At 36.8% G+C, this 27,241-nt stretch overlaps 1 protein-coding gene across 1 annotated transcript in view; it reads right to left on the bottom strand.

The window, feature by feature from the left end:
• LOC102217015 (prickle-like protein 2) overlaps positions 1-27,241 on the bottom strand; it is a 48,707-nt gene that overhangs the window by 5,057 nt on the left and 16,409 nt on the right. Inside the window, exons 2-5 of the mRNA XM_023335755.1 lie at positions 8,146-8,330; positions 2,309-2,422; positions 2,053-2,190; positions 1,671-1,874 (exon numbers count right to left, since the gene is read on the bottom strand). Of these exons, the coding sequence (XP_023191523.1) occupies positions 1,671-1,874; positions 2,053-2,190; positions 2,309-2,422; positions 8,146-8,277 (588 nt within the window). The 5' untranslated portion in view covers positions 8,278-8,330. The remainder of the gene's footprint in view (positions 1-1,670; positions 1,875-2,052; positions 2,191-2,308; positions 2,423-8,145; positions 8,331-27,241) is intronic.

The following is a 27,241-nucleotide window of genomic DNA, read 5'->3' on the forward strand; positions in this document are numbered from 1 at the left end:
AACAAAATAAAAAGCACTGTAGACAGAGTCAGCGTTCAGGATCAAACAATTAGAAAGAAATTTGCAAATTTGCATTCTTGGGAGACTTCTAAGGTAAATAATAATAATAAAAAACTCAGCTGACCAAAAAGAAGATGATGGCCTGTCTCAAGTTTGTGACATAAACTACTTATGCTTTCTTTATTTGATATGAAAATTATCTGAAACATTTCAGTGTGATAAAAATAATGTGTGAGGGACAAGTACCTGTAAACTGTGTTGTACAATAATCTCTTGTCTACATTTTTATCTGCATTTTTCTTTTGTGAGGGTTTAAGAAAAGCACCTCATACACACTTGAACACTTCTTATGTAAAAAGAATAAGTCATGGCGATCAGATGTATTTTAACAAGCTTTTTTTTAAATGAAAAAAAATGACATACCATCTGTGGGTGGGACTGTTAAAAAACAGGGATCCTGTCTGTTCTGAAAAATTATGATGACTAATATCATTCAATCAGAGTGAAAAAGAGAATTAACAAGGTCAAGAAGTTTAAAGAGCTAAAAAGCATAAAGGACTGTTGTGTGTTGTGTCTTGTGCTCACTGCAACCGAATCAATGGCCAGATGGTCTACTCTCTGAAGACTGAGAATGCCCATCTGCTCATGTATATATGTATAAGAAACATAACAGGCGAAACCATATACATTGACTGCACTTGTATTACTCTTCATCTAAAATGCTTAGATTTGATATATTACCTTCCAAAGGTATTCACACCCCTTGAATTTTTAAGTATTTTATTGACCAGTGTCTCCCAACCCTGGTTTTTAAACCCTACGAGTTGTAGATGTGCCTCTTTTCCAGCTTCTGCAGAGGAGGTCATGGCTGCATGACCTCCTCTGCATGGCATTTAATGCTGCTAAAGCCTGTTAATCACCCAGTTAATTCAGTCAGGTGTGCAGCCTCAATGTGAGGGGCTTTGAGAACCAGGGTTGGGAACCACTGGTGTAGACCAACACAGGACAGCACAAATGATGATTTAGAATTTCTTTAGATTTAGAAATAAATTATATTTTATTTGGGTCCCCCTAAATAAAATAAACCAAATACCAATTATATTTTTAGTATAAATAGTTCATATGACTGTAATTAATAAGTATGATAAACTCGGCTGTTCTATATAGGCTTCAGATTGTTAGAGAACTTAAGTAAACAAACAACACCAAAAATACCAAAGAGCACTTTGTTGTAAGATTCTATATGAGATCTGGAGGGAGCTGAAGTATCAAGAGAGAACCCACTATTGCACAGGGTACAACATGCAAACTCCACTCAGAAAGAACCCATGCCAGGATTTAACAAGAGACCTACTGTACTTGCTGAAATTCAACACCACTCAACTGTAGCCTGCTTTCTGTCCTACAGATTTTTTTAAACAACATATTTGAAAACAAATCTTTGCTATGAAAACTACAAATGCTGTCCTCTTAATAAATCATCTGGATCACAATATGTTCAGATAATTAACGGAAGAGGACTTCAACAGACTTTGGCTAGGGGAAACTACATCCCTATTTGGCATATTTAACAGAGCCATCTTTTCTCTGTAGACTGGTTCAAAACCTTTTAGATTCTGTGTAGTTTAGGCTTTCCAACCCCAAAGGGCTTTAGGCCCAGACAGGCGCACCTCATCACAGGCACAGCAGCGGGGTTTAAGCCTCTCAGAGTGGTGTCGGCCGCAGTAGATCTTCCCATCCTGAAGGAAGTAGATGAGATCCACCAGCAGCTCCTCACATGTGCAGCAGACGAAGCAAGCAGGGTGCCAACATTTTCCATGTCCCGCCCTGGCAGCAAAAACTACAATTTCCCCTCCATTTATCTGACCTCCGCACTGTTGGCGAGGAAGAGGATGAAGAGAGTGCAACAGGTAGAAAAAAGGGGGAGATGGTAAGAGAAGGAAAAGAGAAATCATGAAGTTGTCTCAAAAATATATATGTAGGTAAAAATAATGAAAGTCTTGTGACTTTTTTGATTTAAAAGTCAAAATGAGGGCGAGTTCTTCTGTTTACCTTCTCACAGACCATCCCGGTCACGGTGAGGGGGAATGGACGGACGTTCCCTCTGCCTAAGTTGTCTTTTTTCCGCTGGTTGCTGAAGATCTTAAGCTCTCGTTTCTCTTCCTCGTCCAGTGCGTTGCAGTAACGTACCTGAAACATCACAGCTCATCATCATCAGGCAACATAAAAACTGCAAATACCAGACATCTTCAGCGTACACACATTAAAACAGAAAATCTGTCATTTGATGGCTGAAAGTGTATTTCACCTCATTGTCATGTGGGGGCAACTGGTGAAGCAGCTGCTTGATGCGGTACTTCTCTCCTGGGCTGTTTATGTATGGCACTTTCTCCTCTGGTAAAGAATTATAATACTGGTGCACCTAAAACAGACAAAGCAAAACCATTTAAATTCCCAATTCAATCTTGTCTGAAAGACAAGACTGATACCTATTATGTTTAACCATTTTGTAAGATGTCTGTCCACTGATACAAAGCAATATTTGCTGCAATTTTTAGTTTTATCCTTGAACTCCCAATGAAGTCAGAGTCAAAGTTATCCTCCTTTCCTCTGTGCTTGATTATCTCTCATAGCATAAGTTATATATTAGCTAGGAGGCTCATGGATAACAGAAGAGAAAAACTGAGCTGCAGGACAGAGACAGAACTGTGACTGAAGGACACTCCATAGTGGCCAATTTACATAATTTTCTAATAGAGTGGAAATTTTAAGTATTTCGAATCATAATAGGTATCACAGAAAAAGAAGCTTAATGTATGCTAACTATTCTTAGCATACAATGGTATGCAAACGGATTTTGAAATTTTTTACATTTTCCCACATTAATAGCATGAACTTTAATGTATTTTAATGGGATTTTATCTGGCAGACTAACACAGCGGTACATTATTTTGAAGGGGAAGGATGAATTGTCTCAACATTAAGACAGTTTTAGAAACATAGTGTAGGCAATATTGTCAAGTTACAATAATTTTCCTCAACAGATACAGGGAAGCTGGTCAGACTTGATGGGAAGATGAGTGGAGGTAAAGACAAAACAATCCTGGATGAAGATCTGTTAGCTGCTGCAATAACTATGAGGCTGGGATGAGAGTTCACCTTTCAGCAGAACACACAGCCAGAGCAACGATGGGATAGTTCATATATATACATCAAAGTACTGGCTGAAGTCTAATTGAGAATCTGTAGCAAAATTTAAAAATAATAAATTGTATAATAATGAAATTGTATTTATAGAAAATGAAATCCTTTTTCTTCTACTTCACAATTATCTACCTTTTATCAATGGTCTATCATACAAACCCTCCATAAAGGACATTGAAGTTCAAGGGCACTGAATATATTGTGTGCGGTTCCATTGCTTTGAATTGAATGCAAAGTAGTTTACATGTTCTGCTTTATTTCATTAATTCATGCAACAAACTCATTTACATTAATCTGAAATTGCATTTAAATAAATTTAGTATGCCCTTCATGCCAACAGGACCCGTTTATGTTTCTCCCTCAATGACTGTTTTCCTCGGAGGTCAGCGTCTCGAGTTAAATGTGATTGCGCAATGAGCTCTGTGCTCCTGCAGCTGCAGACTCAACCTAGAATAGAATGAGCTTCTTTAAACTTTTAACAGCTAATATTCACGTTGCTTAAAGGAAATCTCAGCGTACCCATACCCTCAGCATATCCGTTGCAGTTTGAATTCATCAAGCAGGACTCGGTGTCCTTGTCCTGAACCTCCCCTTGTATTTGCATGTTAGTTGGTGAAATACAGAAAACGCTGATTGGTACTCAAGAGGTAAACACTTTTGGGATGGAAAGCAATCCTGTCGCTTGTCTGATTTTAAGCAAACTGGCCTCTGAATCAAAATTGTTTGTACTCAGTCAAGTTTTTCAGATTAAGTTTACATAATCAATTTGGTGGAAAATTACTGTAAAATGAAAGGGCCTTTTTTCCCCTGCAAGGAGCAAAAAGGCACTAATACTATACTATACTATACTATACTATACTATACTATACTATACTATACTATACTATACTATACTATACTATACTATACTATACTACGCCATGCAATGCTGTGCTATACTGTACTACACTAAACTATGCTATACTGTGCTATACTATGCTGTGCTATACTATACCCTACTATGCTTTATTATAGTAAACTATACTATACTGTACTATAATGAAAAGTAAGGTTTAAAAGGTAATGGTTAAATCTTTTCTGCATAACCTCCGTTCTCATGCTGGAGAACAGGTGATACACATAAATAACTAATTAAATCTTTCTCTTGTGCATCATTAGTGATTAATTTTATAAATAATTTGTCATTGTAAAAATGCCTCATGTATTTTCCTTAGCAAAATCAATTCTAAATTAGCTTAATTTATTCTCCTAGCAGAGCATGTTTGATCTTCCTAATTTAAAGTTTATAAATAATGCTATAGTAATAATGAGTCGTGTTCATTTCAGTTCTGATCTGTTTGCTTGTGACACAGAGCACAGAGAATAATTTGATTTAGTGCACTAAAACACGGATCAGGAAAAATTTATTCTTTTTGTGTTAGAACAAACTTTCAGAGGATCTGCTATTTTTTTTCTCTGGATTTATCTTCAAATCTTAGCTGAATGATTTGAATATGAATCAAATCATCTTCAAGCCCAGAATATGATTTGTAGATGTTTTTTGAGCTAAAAATCATGAAAAATAAGAATGCCTTTTTATTAAAAAAATTGTAGTGGACATCTCAGGTTGACCTTTCACATGCACTAACTGTGAAAGGTCACTAAATGTCCAGGTCATTTAAGGCTGACTTTAAAGTGTTGGTCAAAATATAAATGATATTTTAAAATATTATTTTAAAATTTAGAAATACTGCATCAGTTACAATAAAATTTGAGAATACAGACTCAATTTTGAGATATATTTTTTGACAACAGTAATTGATTGTTGACTTTTGTTTTAGAATAAAATAATGTAGTTTAGAACAACATAGTTCTCCAATTTATTGACTTTGTACCAAGATGTTGGGCTTACATTACCCCAACTTGACTCCTGATTGGCTAATCAGCTCTTCCTGATGTCTACTCATCCAAAAGCAAAAGAGTTCTGATTCCATCAGAGAAAAAACAATCCACCAATGAGCCTTTGTTTGGATTTCATGCTGTACAGTGTGTGACTACTTTGGTGCAAAGCTGTTAAAGAAACCACATTCCCTCCACCCACCTCAGACGTGTGTGCCACGTCACTCAGTACCTTTATTTAGGAGCAATCCTGAAGCTAAAATGAGGAAGCACTAAGACATCCAATGGCCTGGATAAGAACTAATCTGTGAGTCACAAAGTGAATCAACAGCTGTTATAAAGCTGACCTGAGAGCAAGTCCGGTCTGTTCTTTGACTGAAAAAACAATGCTGGTGATGAAAGACCCAAACACAAGCAGGATAAAGGCAAAATCATGTTAAAAAATCTTTCTTAAAATGAAACGGTGACGCTTACGCACAGTGGAAATATAAGGGCTCAAGAACATAGCAGACAGGACAAAAAGATGCATAGCAAACTAAACTAAGAAGTAATTAAACTGTGGCAGTGGTTTCTGGAGAATCAGAACGAAATGAATAAAAGACCTTAGCTTTGGATCATAGGAGCATAGATCTTGGGGAACTTGAACTGAACTTATCAATAGTAGAATAGTAAGTCAGAAAAAATGATTTATGCCTTCTGTTTAGTGAAATCACTCCTTAACAGATTTTAATATGGTTTAGTATGGAAATTTATTATGAAATAATAAAATTGTTTGCTGAAGAGAAGCACCAGCTTCTTACAGCTCTAATAGGATGATGGATAAATGAATGGATGGATGGATGGATTCTTTACTACTTCATGTAGATTTGTTTTAATAACTTTTGTTGAATCATTATTATTCTTAATAAATAAATCTTAAGCCTGAAAACTACACAAAGTGTTTTATAAAAATAAAACAACCCCTGGTTCTTCCTTAAATGTTTGATAAATATCACTTAATGCAAAGGTCAAGAAACAATCTTAAGATGGATTGATTTTAGAGAATGCCAAAAATGATAGATTTTTGACAGACTGAGATAGATTGCTTTATGAAACTTAATAAATCTAAGTCATCTCATGCAAGCTACTGTGTCTTTTAGTAATCAAATTATTATTAACCTAAAAGTTATGCTTGAGCAAAAGTCCAAACTTAGGAAACAAAGTCTTTTAGAAAGACAATTGGAACACAGCTGAATCCTAATGATAGATTCAGTGTAGACAAATTTGGGGATTTTGATTCCTGACAGCTCAATGAGCCTTAGCACATGATTATTTCCTTTTTTAATGGCATTGTATGGAGAGACACCAGAAGTGACAGGCTTAAAAATCATTACATTCAAGTGCATTAAAAGAGAAACAGGCAGCTTCAATTGCCTCCACCTCCTGCTGGATGACAGAGGCTGCAGCCTCTTTCAGCATCCTGTCAAAAGATGGCTGACTAGAGAAAATCACTGTTATCAGGCTTCCTGTCAACTGTTAACAGAGCCCTAGGTGGCCTGTTGTATTTGTGTCTTTCTCTTACGGAACAAAGACAACATGGTTTATAGCTGAAACTGTTGAAGAAATGTATGCATGTTAATGTCACACAAAGGAAAAAGACAAAAACTACAGACAAAAATAAAAATAAACTAAAGATGTAGAGATAGTTTCTACTAATTCAATTACCTTGGTCAGGCATGGCTTTAAAAGGCTGTTAAGATGCAAATAGATACAAATAGGGAGCTTTAAAGTGTGCAAGCTCAGATAAACCAAATTGAATCCAATAAGATTCAAACCAACATTCACTGACTCCAATTACTTTCATTTCACTAAAATAAAGGACAGACTGAGCTCTGGCTAGCAAAAGCATAATTAAAATTTACCCACTAATGAAACATCACTAATACTTGTTTCATTCCTACAGCCGTGTTCAGACAATAAAATTGATCAGAGCTGGAAAATGTTGATTGGATCTCACATAATCAGAGGACAATGGATAAATGGATGGATGGAAGGACAGGTTGATAAAAGTCCTCAAAGCACGATGCCTGATCAGTACAGCTTTACATTGAACTGTGGCTTCAATTCAGTTTCTGTCCCTCAACCTAGACTTATTATTCTTAATAATTACTTATTTGTGATTTCTTATTCTTAGTTTAAGTAACTTTTAAAACTGATGTTGAAGGGAGCCTGTGGAGTACAAATTTCATTGCCATATTTTCTTTTTCTGAGCATTTGACAATATAGTTATTTCTATGTTTAGCTATTTCTCCCTTGGCCACTGAGTGTGTTCTTTGACAATCTGGAACATCTTGAGGAAGTGATTTTTCCAACAATGGAACTTTGTGGGCACTTATTGCAGATCGCTTGGCTTCTCAAAGAGTTGCCTATATTACAAAACTGGCAATGGAGCTTTTTTGACCATTACAGAACCATTTCAGGCTATCCTTTGATCCATTGTAGTGCTTTTCCATTTTCCTCCACCTCTTTCTGGTTTGGTTTCCATTATAAAACATTGTAGATCATTTTCACTGAGCTGCCTATTATTTCCCCCCTCTTAAATAATTTTTTAATCAAAGTTCACTGTAACAATATGTGAAATGGCCCATTTTATCCACATTTTCCCCTTCAGTCTATTACTCTGTCTGGCACAAAATTTTCCTACATATAAATTTGGTTTTAAACTTGTTAGCTGAAAAATGTCCCTTCAATTATTTTTCAATAAAATGTCTGATATTTCAGTCCCAGTGATTGTCCTGGATGTCATCCCGGCCCTTTCTCTTCTTCCTATTCTAACCTAAAGAAGATATAATACACACAAGGTGAAATAAAACAACCAGGATGTGTTTTTTCTCTTTTGGTCAAACAATTCTGTTTACAGCTTCAGATTATGAGGAAAGTGTTGCAAATTAGATAAACCAGATTAATAAATAATTTTCATTGCTTTGGCTTAATTCATATGGTCTGCGTGTTCAGAATGAAAAACAGCAATAACTAATGAAGCATTAAGCGTAAAATGCAGCTTGAATATCATGGAGCTCATACCTGCTCAGGGTTGAGGCCTGGGGGAACCCAGGCGTACTCTTCCAGAGCACAACCGGAGTCATCGTCGGAGGTGGAGTTCCTCTGGAAGTCATACATCAGCTTGGTGATGGTCTTTTCCATCTCCAGAGACATGGCTGTCACAACATGCTCTTTCACACACAACCGTTTAGTGGACACAGGTATTCCTGTGGAGGCAATAGACAGGAGCGTGTCACTCAAAAATTACAAAATAAATGCATCAGAGTGAGAAATAAGGTGGAGGATCTAAAGCGTTTCTGCTCTCCTCACTGAGAAATCTTTCTGTTGATGTTATGATGACAGATGACTGGTCTTATTTGTGTCTCATTGTTTCATCTATTCTCCCGTCAGTGATCACATAACTCCTTCACCGTCTAATCTCAGAACATAAATTACTCCTGCAGGAGGATCAGGAGGAGAGGACACCAGCTCACAAAGATCCCAACAGCTCCTTGGGAAACCCTTTTCATCATGTAAAACTGGTATTTTACCTTATTAAAAAGAAAATAAATAATTTACATGAGCTGTTTTAAAGTGATGACTCTAAAATGTTTCCTTTCAGAAAAAGGCTCCTAACTTGACTTCTCTCTTCTTTTGTGACTGCCTTTATTTCTTCTGCTAGTATCTGTGGTGGTAGGGACATAATTGTGAAATGTAAAGTTGAAAATCTAAATTTAGAAAATAACTTAGTTTACTATAGGTATATTTATTCTGATGTTTTCTTTTTTTTTTTTTTTTTTGGTTTATCATCAAAAGTATTTAGACCCCTGTAATTCTTTCCTGTAATGTAACAATTTCATACGTTTAAGTCTTATTTAGGGGTTTTATACTACAAACAAAAGCAAAATTCGTAACTATGAAATGAAAGATTTTCAAAAGGATTTACAATTCAAAATCTGGAAATGCATTTGTATTCTGACCCCTGGTTGTTTATAGTACATTTCTACCAACTTTGCATACAAGAAACTGAGAGATTATTCCATTCATCTTTGCATTTCTGACCAGCAATTTATACGTCATGCCACATATTGTTGTATTTAGCTCTCAACTCTAACTGAGTTATTTGAACAAATAAATATGCTGTAATCTAAACCACCACATAACTCTGGTTGTTTGTTTAGAGTCTTTCTCCTGCTTGAAGGAGAACCTTTATCCCAGTCTCATGTCTTGTTTAACATTTATTAGTTTTTCTTCTGTTATTACGCTGTGTCTAGCTCCTTCTGTCTACCCATCAACTCTGACCGATCCTCCTGTCTGTGCCGAAGCATCAGTACATTATCATGTTTCCCCTCCATGTTTCAGGGATGAAATAGAGTGTTCAGGATGAGTTGCAGGGTTAATTTTCTAACATATGTAGGGTTTTCCATGTACGACAAATAAAGGTTCTGGCAATTTACTGACAGGACTTTTTTCAACAATGGCAATTTTCCTTGTCACTCTTGTATAAATGCCAGACTCGAGGACTGTAATGCTGTGAATACTGATTTTTGGTTAAGATGTTGCAGACTGTGGTAAAAATACTCTTCTATGCTGAAGAGGATCAAATGAAAAAAGCCTTGTCATTCACTATGCAATTTCTGCCTCCCTCACTAAATGTGCACAATTTGTGATTCCGTGGCAACATGAGACATTCTGATTGTGTTATAGCCTGTAAGTCGGCTTCAATTGGTGCCGTAATTAACCTGCAGACATAATATATTCAGCGAGAATGAATACATGGATATCATCACAAAAAGAATCAGTGGAAAGGTTGCAGATTTCTTTTTCTCAGCTGAAACAGATTAGGTGTTCACCATGTGTTACCATAGTGATTTCTCTAGATTCAAATAAAGACGCCTTTTCAGCTCAAAGCTCTTTAGGTTGAAAATATTACCTTAAAAATGCTTCTCTCTGCACCCTGGGCATCAGAATCACATTGGCAGGTCCCAGATATAAACACATCCAGTCAAAAAGGGCATGATTCAATCTGGATTCTTATTTGGAAATATATTTTAAGCTTTCCAACATAGATAAGGAGTAACATTTCCCTGGTTTCCATTGAGTTCCCACAAAAAAGACGTGTGATATCACCCTGAAATATAACCCCGAAATATAACCCTAAAGCTTGCAGCACAATCTAATTTATCTTTAGATGATCAGTTTGCTTTTCTCCTCCTCCTTCTTTCTGTCTGAGGAGAACAGATGCACACATTACTGACTTATGAATAATTAACAGGAGTAGGCATTGCCTCCACCACCAAAGTATGAAAATGACATGCAACTCATTTTCCAGGCAACAGGAATATTTAGTGAACCAAGATCGAACACGAGATTGAGTCGTGTTTACCTCTTGTTGGTTGTTAATTTAATAGCCACTGAGTGGATAGATATTAGAAGATCATTGGAATGAAAACGTAGCATCATCAGTATTATGTATGACTTAACATTTGAAAGAGATCGTTTAACTTCAGGTTGTTGAATGTCATCGGAGAGCGCGATCAGACATGTCAGTGCAGAAAACCCAGCAGCAGACGAGGCCTTTGTTATGTCTGCAGGTCACGTATCGAGGTCTTTGCAGTTCACTGACTGAAACAACAGCAGATGATGGCAGGTGAGAAACTGTGAACAGGGCCTGACATCTGCGAATCAAAAGGATTTCTCTCAAAACTAGCAGACAGCTCCTCTCTGTTATAGTTTCAGGCAATAACACTATTTCCTAAAGATTAGAAATCAGAGTGGGGGCTTGTAGGGGGTAGCGGCTTAAGCTGTGGCCAAGAAACAGAAGACATCTGAACAGACTGAGTCAGTGAGTCAGCCTCTATCCCAGCAGATCTAGATTTTCTTTATTTCTCTAAGATGAGGGTTGCTGATTTCTTTGTGAAGATGGATCACAGGAGAGTAACCTTGAGCGTCTAGCCTGGCCTGAGGCTCTTTGTCATTAGTGCACAGAGACTGAGTGAGTAGACATCAGTTCAAGCATGACTTACTGTGATGGCATGGAATGAGATCAGGGGTAAAATACTGGAAAGCCTGAAAGCAAGTACTAACTACACTCTGGCACTGACAATATCAGGGTGAAAATGCCATTTGTTTTGCATTATGGTGTGCTTCTGAGGCCAACAGATTCTCAGCCCCTTTTCTCTTTATCTTTATCACAAGCTCATCTAGTTAAACAAGAAGCATGAAGGTAACTTGCCACTACAGCAGTCTTTCACCTATTTTATTATCTGAGCTCTTAGAAATGATATTTATCTACATATATTGCATTACTTATCACTACCAGAAGAAAAAAAAAACTATCATTGGAAAATAACAAACTCTAATTGACAAAAACTGATCGCACAAATAGGATTATTAAATTGGATATTCAAACTAATTTTCTTTTATAAATTCTTGCTTCCTGTTAAGAAGAGGTTGTTTCTTTCCACTGCCTCCACGTGCTTTCTAGGGAAGAAAGTTACTGCTAAGTAAATTATCTCATTCAAACTGCTGGACTTATTTTATTATTATAATTTTAAGAAAACTACATTTAAATATAACTTTGACCGCATTGAAGTAGGACTGAATTCAATTAAATATAACAGAATTTAGATCTGTCTGAGTTGTATTGGTTTCATCTGATTATATGCTTGTAGAAATGGATGAATGAATGGATGGGTAGATTGATAAATTACATCTAATAAATACGCACAATTCTGTGTCTGGAAACATTGCATAACTACAAACAATCGTTATTGGAGAAATGGTTGGTTATGGCCAACATGATCATGGAGAAAATGCTGACATTCAACAGACAGTGACTGCAGGCTTAGCAAAAACTGGTTGTTGATGGAGTATACATCTCCAAACCTATTAATGAATGTTAAATGAAAGGAAAAAAGGTGGTAGAAAAATATGTTGCCTTGAAGGAATTGTGAAGCAAGGTTTATTCAATATTTTGGGTGAGATTTTAATTTTTGTTTACAGAGGAACTCAGCTGGGTTGCGAAGCTACAATTGAACTACAATTAAGATCTCACAATTGTGCTTTGAACTTCAGAAATTATCTTCTCACTCTAACTTCAAATCACAAAGACTGTCTTTAGCACATACTGCCCAAGCCAACCAAAGTCTGGAATAATAAAAAGAGGAGTTATACTTTGTGACATGGTTTACACTAGCAATGTGTGCCACCAGCAAAACACTTTAATGCTTCCATTAATCTGAATTTAATGAAACTCCAAACACAATCCAAGTGTAGAGAGGTTAATGGATTGAAATGAATGCAATGTTCATCCTCTTTCTCTATTGCATAGCCATAGAAAATTCACAGAGAAGGCTGTGGCATGTTCTCCGCAAACACTTTGAGGAGATGACAGCATCACTGTTTGCACCAGTGCTCAGATTAATGGTCCCCTTGCATTCCGCCTATTAAGATGTACTGTAAGTCTCCGCTGTGCATTGTTAAACAGAGACAGCTTCCGTGCCCGGCAGCTCCAAAGCAACGTGTCATCCTCACACTCAAACTTTTGACTGAACAGTCACATTGTACAGAAGGCCGCTGATGAGTGTGACTTTTTGACGTAATACACACTCACAAGCACGACCGGTTTGTCACAAACGCACTCCTCTGTTCTTACCCAGCAACTCACGCAGAGGGAGGCAAGTTGTGAATTTCTACTTCCTGGAAGGGGCTAATTTTGGGAAATTCTTTTTGACAGATGGATTATAACGCTGAGGGGAAAAGAACAATATTGCACTTGTAAAGGTTTATTTATGGTGTTGTTCATGGAGCTGGAGTGAGATGTTGTTTGGTTTCCTGTTTGCTTTAGTTCAGTGTATGAAAGTAACTACCGTTTTATATTTTAGGAAATTAAAGGTTTATTGCCGTATACAGAAACTGACAAAGCTGGACAGCATCCAGTGATTTCATGACTTATCAGTACAGTTTTACATTAGCTCACACAAGTTAATAAAATCACTTTATGAGATCTAATGAAATGAAAAGCTTTAGACTTTAGGATTTTTTGTTCAATTGAGTAACCTTTTGCAGGATTCTGTTTTTTTTCTGGGACTTTCTCCCTTTGTTGCTTCCACAGCAGGAACCAAAGGCAAATCAGATAACAAGGGTTGAAAGTTACCCCAGAAGCTGCCCCACTAGAGAAGGAGTACTTTCTGAGAGGATCCTGAACCAAGGATGAAGTCCTGTGATGGAAAGGTATTGATTGTTTTTTTTCCTCATGGAATATTCCTAATATTTTGATTCAGCCACCCCTGTGCATAAACTCCTCATTTTTCCCCCACTAAATGTTTAAATCCAGCCACTCATGTTCAAAATCAGCAGTTTCCAGTGTTTTCTTTCAAAAAAAAAAAAAAAAATCAAATGAATTATCCATACTAGAAACTTTAATTAAATGACGTATGTGAAGTTTGGACTTCTGATTTCAAAATCTGTAAAATGGGAGATAATAAGTCTAATGATGTAAGTTGATAATATACTATTGATAATATTTGCAATGTTTTTTTCCAATTGATTAAAAACACATTTAATAGATCTACAGTGTGAATGAAACAAACTAGTAAAGCAACTGCATGGTTACAATGTTGTTTCCTTAAAACACATCTCAGTCTTTAATTTTTACATATCTCTGAATGATACTAATTTCCGGTCAGTTTGAAGCAATTTTAACTTATCTGCAAAGTGGAACCAGTTATTCAAGGCATTTTTTCATGTAAGGCATACATTTCAGCTTAGAGTCAAGAATGTAGAAAACTGTGACCTGTTGTCTCTATTTAAAAAAAGTAAAGACAAAAGTCTGCCTCAGTGAAGTTCATAATAAAGTTTAATAAACTTACACCTTGCTGTACATATTTGGAGTGACTTCATAAGTGTAATGAGTAGGGGTGTAAGAAGGCAAGAAGATGCATGAAGAGAGCTCATAAAAAGCAACAGCAGGCATTTAACAAAATGAGACAGCATCAAATAGACCTGACAAGTGGCACAGCTGCATTGCCAGCCTACTGCCGTATTTTATGATCTGTCAGATGTGCAGTAACGCTAATGGTGACAACTTATTTATGTACTTTTAATTTCATTTAAAGCATGAAATGATGCGTCACGGCCTTTTTATATGTTACAGCTGCCAAGAAGATTTCAACACAGTGGGTCTTCATTCACCCCTCTCCTCTTCTCTAACTAAGCCATTTTTAAGGTGTTGCACTCATATTAATCTCAAGGTATCAGGCGAGACAGAAAGCAGAAGAGACAATGAAGCAGGAAAAGAGAAAATGTAAAACTGACACTTTTGTTTGTGAAAGGAGGAACATGTGGGATTTAGTGACATCTAGTGGTCAAATTGTAGAATGCAAACAACTAAACTTGTTTCCCTGTAAGCTCAGAGGATAATTATTGAAAATGTTGATAGTTCTTTTGTTTATAAGGAGCTTCCTTGGAAATACTGCAGTGTAAACAGCCATAGGCAAGGTGCCATACCACTGCAAGGAAGATCCAGGAAAAAAAAGAAACATCTCAATACCCTGAAGTGTTCATGTTTGACATTCGTGTCGCGATTGATGAAGTGTTGGGGCAACATGCTTCTGCTCTCCTTTAAAGCAAATATGGGTATCCTCCCATAACTGCTCTTCTTGAAAGATCAAAAACAGGACAAGCTCTCCTTTAGTTAAATGCTGTATGATGAATTCTGCCTAGCATAAAAGTCTGGGGTAATTTTAGGTAAGTTGTAGAGAACCACAGCTCAGCTTTGGAAAATCTATAAACAGTTAAACAAGTTCTTGACATTTGCAAGAAGAAGGCTGTTCTCAGAAGAACCTAACCAATTCTTGAAGCAGTCAGAAGGTAAAGATTGCTGATAAATTAAAGCTTTTATCTTGTAAAACTAGAACGTTGTTAATCATATCAAGATCAAAAAGCTGTTTGTGTTTGCGCTAATATAGCGTAATTTTGACTCTTCGTCCTGGTTTAGTGGTTTGTCAGGCAAATTAAAACATAAACTAGAGGTCTTAAAAAACATAATCTTTTAATAAATGTTGCCTATAGGGCTCATATTAGAGAAGATGATAGCAGAAAAAATAGATTGTTAAAGGTACTAAAATATCCTACCTGAGCAGTCTAGTTTAACATTAGCATACTAATCAAGAAAACTAATACTAGAACCTCTTTCTTTAATACATGCATTTTATTGTAGAATGAATAATATGTTGGAATCAAGTCTCAATGTTTTAAAGGGCCCATCTCTCACAAATTAATGGTGCTACATTACAAGCTGTATGAAACATACTCAAATATACATATAAACACTAACTCTTACGCCTCATAACTTATAAATTGCATAAGCCCTGTTTTTGAATTTCTCTACTGCACATAGAGCAATTATACTTTATATTATAAAGTATATACTACACTTTTTATGCAATCTTACTTTTTTGTTTACTTTGTCATTTTGCGTGTCTCAATTCTTGACAGATTTATGCAAGAACATCGTACATAAAAATGTTTTATCATGTTCCTTTTATTTCATAATTATGCACTACTGGGTGTTGGCTATCATAAAATCTAATGAAAAATATAATAATTGTGATTGTATAAAATATGAAGAAGTTGAAGGGCTGTGAGTATGTTTGTAATGATATAGACTTCAGGTTCCTGGATACCTTGACTACGCATCATAATTATGTGACTTAAAATTTACTTTGTACTTATATTACAAAGGAAAGAACCAGTTTCAGTAAAGCCTCTCATTGTTAAAATTAGAAATTAAAAAGAAATCTCTTTTTGGCCACTTTACAAAAAGTGCCTGATACCTTTAAAGATGCATTCAATTTGAGAAAAATCCAATTTTGTTTCCTTATATCTGACACTGATGAAAGCAATTTCAGTCAGGTGCAGCGACTTGTACATGGAAGAGTAGACAGCTCATCTGAAGTGATCTTAGTGAGGCAGCAGCCATCTAACCATCTAACTGTGGGTCAGCTGAAGAAAAAAAAAACCCTGTGAGCTACCATGGCAACCGATTGGTGTGCAAAGTCTTGAACAACAGTCATGCACGAGTATCTGCAGAAATGTGTGACTTTATTGATGTAACACGAAAGTACAAGCAACAAAACAAACCTGAAAGTAATAGCTCTTATTTCTAGCCATCATCTCTACTGAGGGGAGTTTTCTTCTGAGCTTTTCTCCTCGCATGTACAAGGACAGGGTTAAACAAAGCATAATGTAACCTGCTGTAACCTTTTTTATGGCTCATAGAGCCCAAATTGTTACTGAACCTGATATTTTTTACCATCACTTTGATCTCCTTCCACTCAGACCAATTAGCGGAGCCTTCATTTGCACACAAATTAAATGAGATTATTCAAAATCCAGGAGAGGGCAGATATTCACAAGTATAATGTAATTTTCAGAGCAAAAAGAGGAGAAAAAATTCACAATAGCTAGAATTCCTCGGAGAGGGAATACACTTGGAAACATATGGTTTCTGTGAGAGAGAGGGACAGAACAAGAAATACTGTGAAACAACAGATAAAGGGCTGCGGATTCAGTGTTAAGAGGAACGCTGCTCCTTTTTTCACGTGTCATGCTTCACCCACCTCTCTCCTTCCTCCACCCATCCTCATGTGCCTCTGACAGGCTCTGTGTGGGTGTGCATAAGAGAAAGAGAAGGAGAGCGAATGATGGAGAGAAAAAGCTCTTATTTATGTAAAAGCTGACATGAGAGAAGGTGCTCAGCTGAAGCACAGAGCTGGACCGAGGCTTTATTAACTCTTAACATGCGGAACGCAACCAGTAAGCGCTATGAAAAAGTAATGCCAAACTAATATTTATTCTCTTTGTGCAGCGCAATTAGTATTCACACTTCTTTTCTTCTTCTGAATATGGTTGGGTTTTGTTATCTTTTTAAGAATTCTACAATAACCAGGCAATAATGACAATATGACCGCAGGTTTTGTTTGTCTACAATACAAAGATTTAAATGTAATAGATACATATGTGATCAGACCTCTTGTTTTGACGCTCAAAACAGAGTCCAGGTGTATCTGACCTCCACTGATCAGCTGTAAGATGTTTCTGCATCTTGACTGGCGTCCAGCTGTTGTAAATTCATTTGAATGAACTGATTTGAAATGAAGCACATTAGTCTACATAAGGTCTCATAGCAATAACGGAAATTCTGAGGCCAAATTATGTTTGGGAAAGAAACAAATCTAGAAAGGGTTTGCAGTCACCATTATTCACAAACTGACGCTTGGAACCATAAGGATCCTTTTGGGATCTGACCAAACTGAGTAAAGTGAGAACAGAATGGTCCATTAAGGCCAATATACTGTATATTCTCAGCAAAAACATTAAAATGTTTTCTTTCCTCCATGGCTGCCAGAATAAGAACATAGTTCTTTCTGGCAGGTGTAACCTGTTGGGTTCCCAGCTAGGAGAGTTTGTCAACTCTTTTAACACATAGAGAGTTGTCTGATGGGGACATCCAGACATTTAACCCGGGGAGGGTGTAACCCTCTGGGTTCCCAGAAATGTGTGTTATTGTTGTTTTAAAAATGACAAGGTTAACAAATTTAATGTATGTAAATCAATATCTTAAAGTAAGATATGATAATTCCCACGTCTTATGGTGGGAGGTGAAATAGGTATGAGTTAATCAAAAAGTACTTAAACAGAAGCAAAAGACTTGTTAATATGTGTTGTTAAAATGTGGTGTTCTGTTACTTTAAGAAGAACCATAGGGTATAGTTTGTCTTTTCAGGGTATGTACAGGCAGAACTCTAATGGTCCCTTTCTTGAATTTTACCAAAACAAATTTTAGATAAGATGATTAGAAGAAATGTTCCCTGGTTTTTATTTTTAAAACTCAATCTATCTATCTGTCTGTCTGTCTTTCCGTCAGTCCGTCCGTCCGTCTAGCCAGTCCAACATCTTTAAGCCTAACGTTGACCCAATGAACAGAGCCAAAATAAGAAAGGAGTGACTTCAAAGCAGTTTATGAATTTCCTTTGGTGGTCCAGTCAGAGATTACTCAAATCCATTTGAACATCTCTGAGAAGTCCTCTAAATGGGTGAAAGCAGCGCTGCTCATTCAAGCTGGCTGAGTTTGAGGGGATCCACAGACAAGAAAATGGAGAAAATACCAAAATAAAGCCTACAGACAGAAAAGCAGGAATACCAGAGGTTGCATTTGTTGTCAAAAGTGGTTCAACAAAATATGAAGTCAGGGATTTGACTATTTAGAAAACAAGATACTAACAAATGTGGATATACTGTATGTCTAAAGCATGTTTTAGCTTTATCATTATGTAGATCTCTGAGAGAAAAAGAAACTCCTCAAATTTATTTTAGAATGAGGTTATGATGTAAGGAAATGGAAAAGAGTGTGAATGTATGTTTCCTCTATAGAGTGTGTCTTTAGTTTTTAAATTTTTTATTCGCTGAAAAAGTCCCTTCCCATACAATCTCCCTTTAAAACAACAGGGAGATGGAGATTACTCTGGAATATTATTTATGTAATTAGACAGCTGCAATCTAAGACACTGGAGGTCTGAAATTAACTCCCTTTACACACAAATGCCAAACAAAAGGAGAACTCTAATTGTCTCTGCAGGTTCGGAGTTGTCAGCCACTGTCAATGCTGTATGTAGGCAATTATGTAACAGTAAACAAACACTGAGTGAAGTTATTAGTCCAACATACAGTCATTAATCAGCCAACGCCTTTTACGGACTCAGCAGCAGGATTTTTCGCCAGCTTTGCTTTTCCTGCGATTGTGAAGGCTGTCGGATCATTTATCATTCCACACAAGGAAGCTGAGAGCAGATGCAACGTGTTCCTCTCATTCACCCCTCTGGAGATAATGGAAGCTCTTCACAAATTTCGACAGCCTCGCTCCCGCAAAGAACCAGAACGTCCAGTAGTACAGTAGGAGGTCTAAAGGTTTCAGCTAAAACAGTTTCTATATCTGTCAGTGTTTGACACATCTTCCAAGAGCCACAGGATGGTTTAGGTTACCCATTTTAACAAAAGCCACTTCAAAAAAGTACTGCTTTAGTCAATCCAATTTTGGCCAAGTATTTCCTCTAAGGCCACTTTATTAGATACATCTTGCTAGTACCAAGATAGACCCTTCTTTTTTGCCATCAGAACTGCCTTTATCCTTCATGTTACAGATTCAGCAAAGTCCCAGAAACATTTTCTGGGTCAATATTGCCATCAAAGCATCATGCAGCTGCTGCATATTTGTCAGATGTGTGTCCATGACTTCAATATCCTGTTTTACCACATCCTAAAGGTGCTCTACTGGACTGAAATCTGGTGACTGTGTAGAATCATCTCATTTTTTTCTTTTCTATCATCTCACGCCAGTTTGTCTATTATCCTCTGACCTCTGAGATCAACAAGGCTTTTTTTGTCCACCAAGAGCTTCTCACTGAAAATTGTCTCCTCTCTGGACCACTCTCTGTAAACCAGAGGGATGATCTTGTGTTAAATCCCAGTAGATCAGCAATTTGGCAACAATTATTCAAAGTTGAAGTCACTTCAATCCCCTTTCTTCTCCATTGTGTTGCTGCAATGTGCTTAGTTATTACACTATTTATGTCAACAAGTAGTTGAACAGGTGTATCTGCTATAGTTTAAAATGAGACTAACTCTAAGTCTAACTCTTATGAGAAAGCAAAACTTGTAAATTTCATTTCCAAAATCGTTTACGACAATAATATGTAAAATATTCGGGACATAATCATGCAGTTTATATCCAGCATGTAAAACCCCAGCACACAGATGTTTGCCTCCAGAAGAGAGTATAAATAAAGCTTTGCCAACACAATCATGAAACAATCAGAGTCAAAATATGAATCTGAGATAAAAAAAAAAAAATACACAAAACCAACATCAAATCTATGTTTTGCATTTGGAAATCTGTTTAACTTGAGCAAATTTGCCTGCAGTATACAAGTGAAGCAGCTCTTTAATTGCTAAGGTTTTTTTGTTAGCTTAGAAATGCTTCTTTCTTCTCGTTCAACATGCAAGATTTAGAAAACGTTCATACATATCCAACTCACCCTCAGAGCACTTCTAATCAGTGCCATGTGCCCTTTCATGTCTAGAAAAAAGGAGCTGTGGCAGTGAGGCAGGATTTAGATTATAGTTTTGCTTTTACTAATTAAACTAATTCGCTTTGCCACCCTTTTTTAAATATTGCTTTCATCAGCCAACACTGGCACCCTTCATGCTGGCACCCGGAGCTACACTGGAACTAATCTGATGGCTCATCATCTCATTCCCTCGCTTACATAATCGACTGATGTAATCAATTTTACAGGACCGCAGACGGATGAAATCTGGTATCATCCTTTTTCACCTCGGCCGGTCTTCTGATACAAATGAGTCAGTGAGGACAGTTTGCCTTAGTGTTCTGCAGGGCAAGCGTTTGATAACACTCCCAGCAACAAGCAAAACACAACAAGAAATAGGTTGGTGTGAGATTCTGATGGCATAACTTTCAATCAAAATAAAGCAGTTTTATGGTACCCCATGAAAAAAAATGTCCCAATTGATATTATTTATTCCAGAAATGAAACTCATATCACTGCTATTCACTATTTATTGTTATTTTGATGGATACCAGTTATTTTTCCTCATTCTAATTTCCTACTCTTGCAGTTTTGGTTGTGTTGTACCCAAAGGTACAAATTAACTTAACTGTTGTGGGCTATTTAACAAAAATTTAGACATCATTTTGTAACTAACCACAGTATGTTTATAACCACTTTGCTGACTGATTATGTAAAGTAATTTTCTGTTATCTGCCCTTAATGTTCTGTAAGGAAATGTGATTTTATGACTCCAATAAATATAACTTTCAAGCAGGAGATAGTTCAGATTGGTTTGATCCGTCATTTTTCAGAAGATTTATTGGGACGAATAGGGTCCAGAAGCAGAATAAATTAAAAAAGGGGGTTTTTATCAAATTTTCACAAAATTTCTTATTCCTATATAACATAATACAGTGAGCAAATTCATTTGGCTCAAAGGACAGCAATTTCCACATGTAAAAACAAAAAGCCAATATTAAAAAAGAACATGTTAGAACAACAACCTTAATATCTGAAATGGGTAATATTCTCCCTTCATCTTTCAAAGATTAGAATGAAGGATTGTTTATTCATGGCAGCATAATTTATCTTTTAACTACACTAATACAGACGAGATCAGAGCTAAAGATGAAACTTAATTTATTCCTTAATTTACTCATTTATTGTAATTTATAGGCCTTTCGATCACAGAGAGAACATTAGTGGTACATTTGTCTATTTTAAGGGAGTCATTCTCATTTGTGGGTTGAGAAAGTGGTAAGTGAGTGAAACACCACAATGTAAATCACTAATAAATTATTTCCACTTATAAAATGACATAACTACAGTATACTGTATTACTTATTTCTGAAACCTAAAACCAAACCTGATATCTTCTCTTAGCATTGCTATTAATCTTTTTAATCTGTTTTCATTTTCCTAGCAGTGATGCAAGGATTTTCAAAGCGCACCTGCAGGGGTCTTGGTGGTCATGTTAAATTTAGATCCTTCAGCCACTTTTATCTTGTTTTCTCGTCAGTGGAAAATAATCCACAGATTGCAGGAATAATCCATCTTTAGCGCTCATAAACTGAAGCCACAGATTAATCTTTGTGAGATTAGCAGTGGAGTCCCAAACAGCATAACAAATATGCATGTTTTTTCATGGTCAAGCTTTGAAAGGACATCTTAGAAAGTGTGTAATTTTTGTGATAGACAAAAAAATGAAAATAATTTTACCGAACTCTTAGAAAGCAGAACCATTAGGAGTAAGGTGGGTGCAGTTATATTGTTTTATACATGAGATTTAAGCCATTGTATGATTACTTATCTCAATAATTATAAGAATACAAAGAAAGCAAACCAACATGCAACACTTTAAGTATATGGGTAATAAATATCTTCATTACATCATGCACCAGTTGGATGTATGAAACTATAAAACAGTTGTTGTTTTTTTCAACCCGCTGTAGCCTAACAAGAGTGATGGGTGGTTCTCATTTAAGTTTTCCTGTCCAGAAATATTTTCAAACAACCTAAATTATCTTTTTTGTACATGAAGAAACATTGTAGTAGCAGGCAGGGGAGCAGCAGTGCTACATTACTCTTTGCTACATACGGCTAGAGGAAACCTCAGGCACTTTCTCCATCATCTCAATAAAAGGACTGTAGGCTGCGGGGAGGGTATGTCCAGCTTGATTCCTCCAACCCTTCATGTCTGTAATTTTCCTGTTGAAATACAATGGCATGTTCTTTACCTAGTGCTTACTATCAGCATTTGTACTTACTGATGGTGACAGAATAAAGCAGTGTTGACAGGACCCAAACAGTAACCCACTGCTCCACTGATGGTGGTGTGCCAGCCTCACTGCTGGACCAACAGCAGCCTGAAATGTCAACCCTTGGCCTCTTTCCCCTCCCCTGCTGACCTCGCAGTTATCCCTGATTAATTATACAGGGAAATAGATACATACAAATATGCAAGCATTACCTGAACACATACTCAGTTGTTTTTAGTTTTTTTTTTGTTTTTTACCCTGTTTCTCCCAGAGATGGATGACATTATTCCACACAGAAAGAAACCACTGTGACAGAGTGTCTTAAGCTTCTACATCACATAATGGCACGAGTGTTGGATATATTGGAGTCGTCCTAGTTGAGCAAATACCACAGCTTTCAAATAGTCATTGAGATTCATGCACTGAAACAGGAATCCTTATTTACAGCAGAGTAAACAAATATAACTTCAGCAGGAAGAGGCAAAAAAGTGTGTGTGTGTTCTATGTATATAGCAACACTAAACACAATATAGTGAACTGTACATGTGCTTAAATTTGTCAGTTTGGCTGTCATCCAGCCAACAAGCACCAGCTCTGTAAATACCACGTTTTTCCAACAATCTCCATCTCTAAGGTCTTTTTACAACAGTGGTATGGCAGTGTTTTGACTTCTTCTGCTTATTATGTTATGTCATAGTGAGAAAAAACTAAACAACAAAAAAACATATCCATTCACCCTTTGCAATTAATTGAAGATTATACTGTAATTGTTGTATATGTTCTGTTTTTATCTAGCAGTTAAAGTAGGAAAACATACCATAAAGAGATTTTTTTAGCCAACCCAAAAATCAAAAACGGCTTCTTTACATATTAAACTCAGAGATTCCCTAAGCACAGAAACGGTTTACTCATACTTCTGATTTGTATCTCATTAAATCAATACAACACAGTACTAATGTTTCATTAGATATACTGTGTCATGCTACCCCATTTTTAGCAGTGGTATAATTTGTTGTGTTTGGAGTTGTTTCACAAACTGTTTGTTGGACTGGTTAGTAACAATCTTCTCCCTCCTCTATCTTACTTTGTTCTGCCAACATTTGTGGTACTAGGTAGACTGATCCCTTGGTAGACTGAAGATATACAGTATCTCCTTACTGTACACTATGACAATGCAAACAATAATGTGCAAATATCTTCCGACTGCCAGTCCGATCCACTGCCACCAACAAGCTTCAGTGGATCACAGGGAGGAATACTCGTCTTCCAGTTTCCTCCCCCACCTCACGTTGGCGCTTAATGCCAAGTTGCTTAATGATCTGTGTATTTGTGTATGAATGTGTGCGGCTAACATAAAAGCTCTTTAAGTGGCTGGCACGACTAAAAACTGCCACATAAGTTCAGCCCATTTGCCATGAAAAGACAGCCTACGTAGGATCAGTGGTACTTGTACCGCAGTTTGGAAACCATTACTCCACAGGATGAACCTTATGAAAGGAGGCTTTTCAAGCAAATTCTCTTCCTGCTCCTCTCCATCTTGTTTGATAACCCGAACATGCAGAGAAGAGGAGGTGTTGATCAGTTGGCTCTTTGGAAAAATTATTATCAAGGACACTCATGAAAGCAGCCGCTGCGCTGAAGGCGAGTTAGAGATTCTAACAACACAACTGCTCATTAACTTAGCGGCACTGATTGGCTGTCAATTTCACCATCAATCCCAAGTTACACAACTCTTCGTTTCAGTAACAAACAGCTCTCTTGTAGCACCAATCAGCTCATAATCCAGTTATGAGGATTAAATTCTTACCGCAGCTTATTTGGATCAGGACTAACAAGAAATTAATTGAAAAGGGTTTGACCCTATAGGAATAAAGCTCTGCAGTTCAGCTGGCAGAACAGACTGAGGAAAAAGCTTGGAGTAAGTGGCAATGCTGGTGATATGAGTTAGAACATAACAGTCGAACTGGTCGTCTGCATTACTCATCGAAAAGCTGCAAGGACATAATTTCCATGTGCTGATCTGGAATGTACATCCAACCAAATGAAAATCTTAAACCAAATAATCCACAAACAGTCTCATCAAACTCATCTTCTCTCTCTCACGCACGCCTGCACGCGCACATACACTACTATTCATGTCCCTGATGTGCTAATTGCTGGAGGTGTGTTCCTGAAATCCAAAGTGGGATTCTCTTACCTACAGATGCACAAATTTTCACAAGGACCTGAAAAGCTACAATTAAAGGGTGACACATTTCTGCTCCTCTCCCACTGTGTGTGGGATGGCCTGAAATAGAATTGCAGGGTTTCAACAAGCAAAGCGCACTCCACTCTGCTGCACATGCATGCACCATCCTGCAAGCTCGAGGAAGGAAGTGGATGATTGGTTTTGTAAGAACAGTTATTTTACCTAATGCTCTGCTTGGTGCAAGATCAGGTAATACAACACTAAATGCTAACATGGAGGAGCAGTCCCCAGACTGGACCAGTGCCTTCCAGCTGGACTCTACATTCTCCCTCTACTTATCCTGAGCCACAAACTCAGGCCAATTCCTGTTGCATGAGGCCATTTTTAACACTTGCCCGGTAGTTTACTCTTCACTACTGGGGCTCTCATTATTCCGGAGAGCTGGCTGCTGGAGAGCAGGGTACATGTGTGCTATTTCTGTGCGTATTTATTTGTTTCGGAAGACGTGTGTTTGTGGTAATGTGCATGTGTGAGAATGTGAGAGGTAGAGAGGGAACAGGAGAGAAATAGTCTGTTGCTATGCATTTTTAGACGTCCTCCCACTGGTCTCGTCACATGAAACATCGAGGCAGAGAAGAGTTGAACACATAAATTTGTTTTGTTTTATTTTTTAATTTTATTTTTGATGCGGTGGAAGCTTGAGTAGAATATTAAGAGGTCGGGCACATTTCAGAGCTGCCTTGATTCAGTGAGAGAAAAAAAGGGCTTGAACCTCTTTATTGCTTCTTATTTTGGCATACGGCTCAATTACTTTGATGGATTGCAGGGCTATACGGGGCTGCAGAAAGACATCAGTGTGGTTTACTGTTGTATCAGAGCCGTATGTTGTCTTCCAATTTCACCTGTGCTCAAGAGTCATGTTATATGGATTATTATGTAACTTGTGAATTATGCAATGATTTGACTGAAATGTATTTAACCTTTTTTTTTCACTATGTGAAAATGATGTATGAGTCTTTATAAAAGTGTCATTTATGTTTTGCTGTTCAAGCAGGTTTTAGGGACTGTTTTGAAATAGAGTGACTGAATTCATAATTTGTCCATGTCCAGGCACTTTGCATTCATTATAAGTTTGTGGGAGTGCTTTTATGACTTGGTTTGATTTAATTTAATTAGTGCCTGCCATAGAAATAAATGAAAGGTAATTTGGTGCATAGACTGCATTGCCACCACTGCCCTGTATGGAACGTTACTCTGAATGTGTTCCCTATTGTTTTCCGGGCACTTTATTGTTGCTCAAACATAAAAGAGCACCCACACAGGGTCAAGATGTTGGCATCTTGAGTTTCCATGACAACATACTTCAACTAAAAACCCTGCCCAAAATCCTATTGAATTAGGAGAAAGCAAGAAGAATAATAAAAACATTCACACACAGTGACATCATATTTATGTCTTGAGTAGTCTAAGTTTTAATAATCCTTTTGATTTTCCTGAAGTCATTATTTAGGAAAATAACAACCCTCCTGAAGCTGATCTAAAACTTCCTCCTAACCAAAAATTCATTGTTTTATTTCTTATATTTTGTAGAAACCTTCTTACAGAAATGTGTAATTGTTGTAGCAATTACTTGGACGACTTCCTCTGTAGGTTTCTGTGCAACACACAAAGTTGCATATTCCTACCCACAGGTGCTTGAACAATGTAGCAAACAAAACACCTGCTCCTCCATTTTAAATGTGGGGAAGCACATTTGTTTTTCCCTGCAGTCAAACAAACTTCTCAGTTAATTCTGATTGTACATTTTAAACAAGCAAGTAAAAGGTTGTATTACTAAAATAGCACTAAAGTAGAGGCAAATTTTATTCCTACCGTCCTCTACCTCAAAGTTGGTGCACTGATTAGCACTTTTGCCTCAGAGCTAGATCTTTGCTGCTTTAATTTGCATGAAATAACAATTTAGCTTCCTCCTTCAGTTCAAAAATATGAATGTTAGCTAAAATGGTAACATGCTAACATTAAATCCCCTGTAGGTATGTACATGAATGATGGACTGACAGCCATTCCAGACTGGACCACATCTATTGCCAAACACGATCAACCAGGAACATAAAAGTATTTATCATATTTTTTAAAATCATTAAAAATAATCTTTTTATATAGTTTCTATCATTCTTACAGTGGAGTTCTAATAATTCACAGAGCTCTTTTTTATAAGGCTGACATTAATCATAAACGAACAATTGTGATGTTTTGTGGCTGAGTTTAAGGATGTATACAATTTCAGAAGTCAAGTTAAACAACTGAATCTTTTTTTTTTTTTTTTACAGAGCTCTTTGTCATTGCTCCTCCTATCTTAGACATTCATTTTACAAAAAAACACAATCTAAATTTTTGTAGTGATTTGATAACATATAAAAGGACTTATTAAATTGTTTTATTAATATTAGTATTCATGTAGAGATCTAACTCAACCACTGCTGTGCAAATTTAAAATGAACAAAAACTAGATGAAAGCCTGAAAAAATTCAGATGGATTCACGTCATCACCAAATTTATTT

This window comes from Xiphophorus maculatus, chromosome 1, assembly GCF_002775205.1.
Source record: "Xiphophorus maculatus strain JP 163 A chromosome 1, X_maculatus-5.0-male, whole genome shotgun sequence".
NCBI lineage: Eukaryota > Metazoa > Chordata > Actinopteri > Cyprinodontiformes > Poeciliidae > Xiphophorus > Xiphophorus maculatus.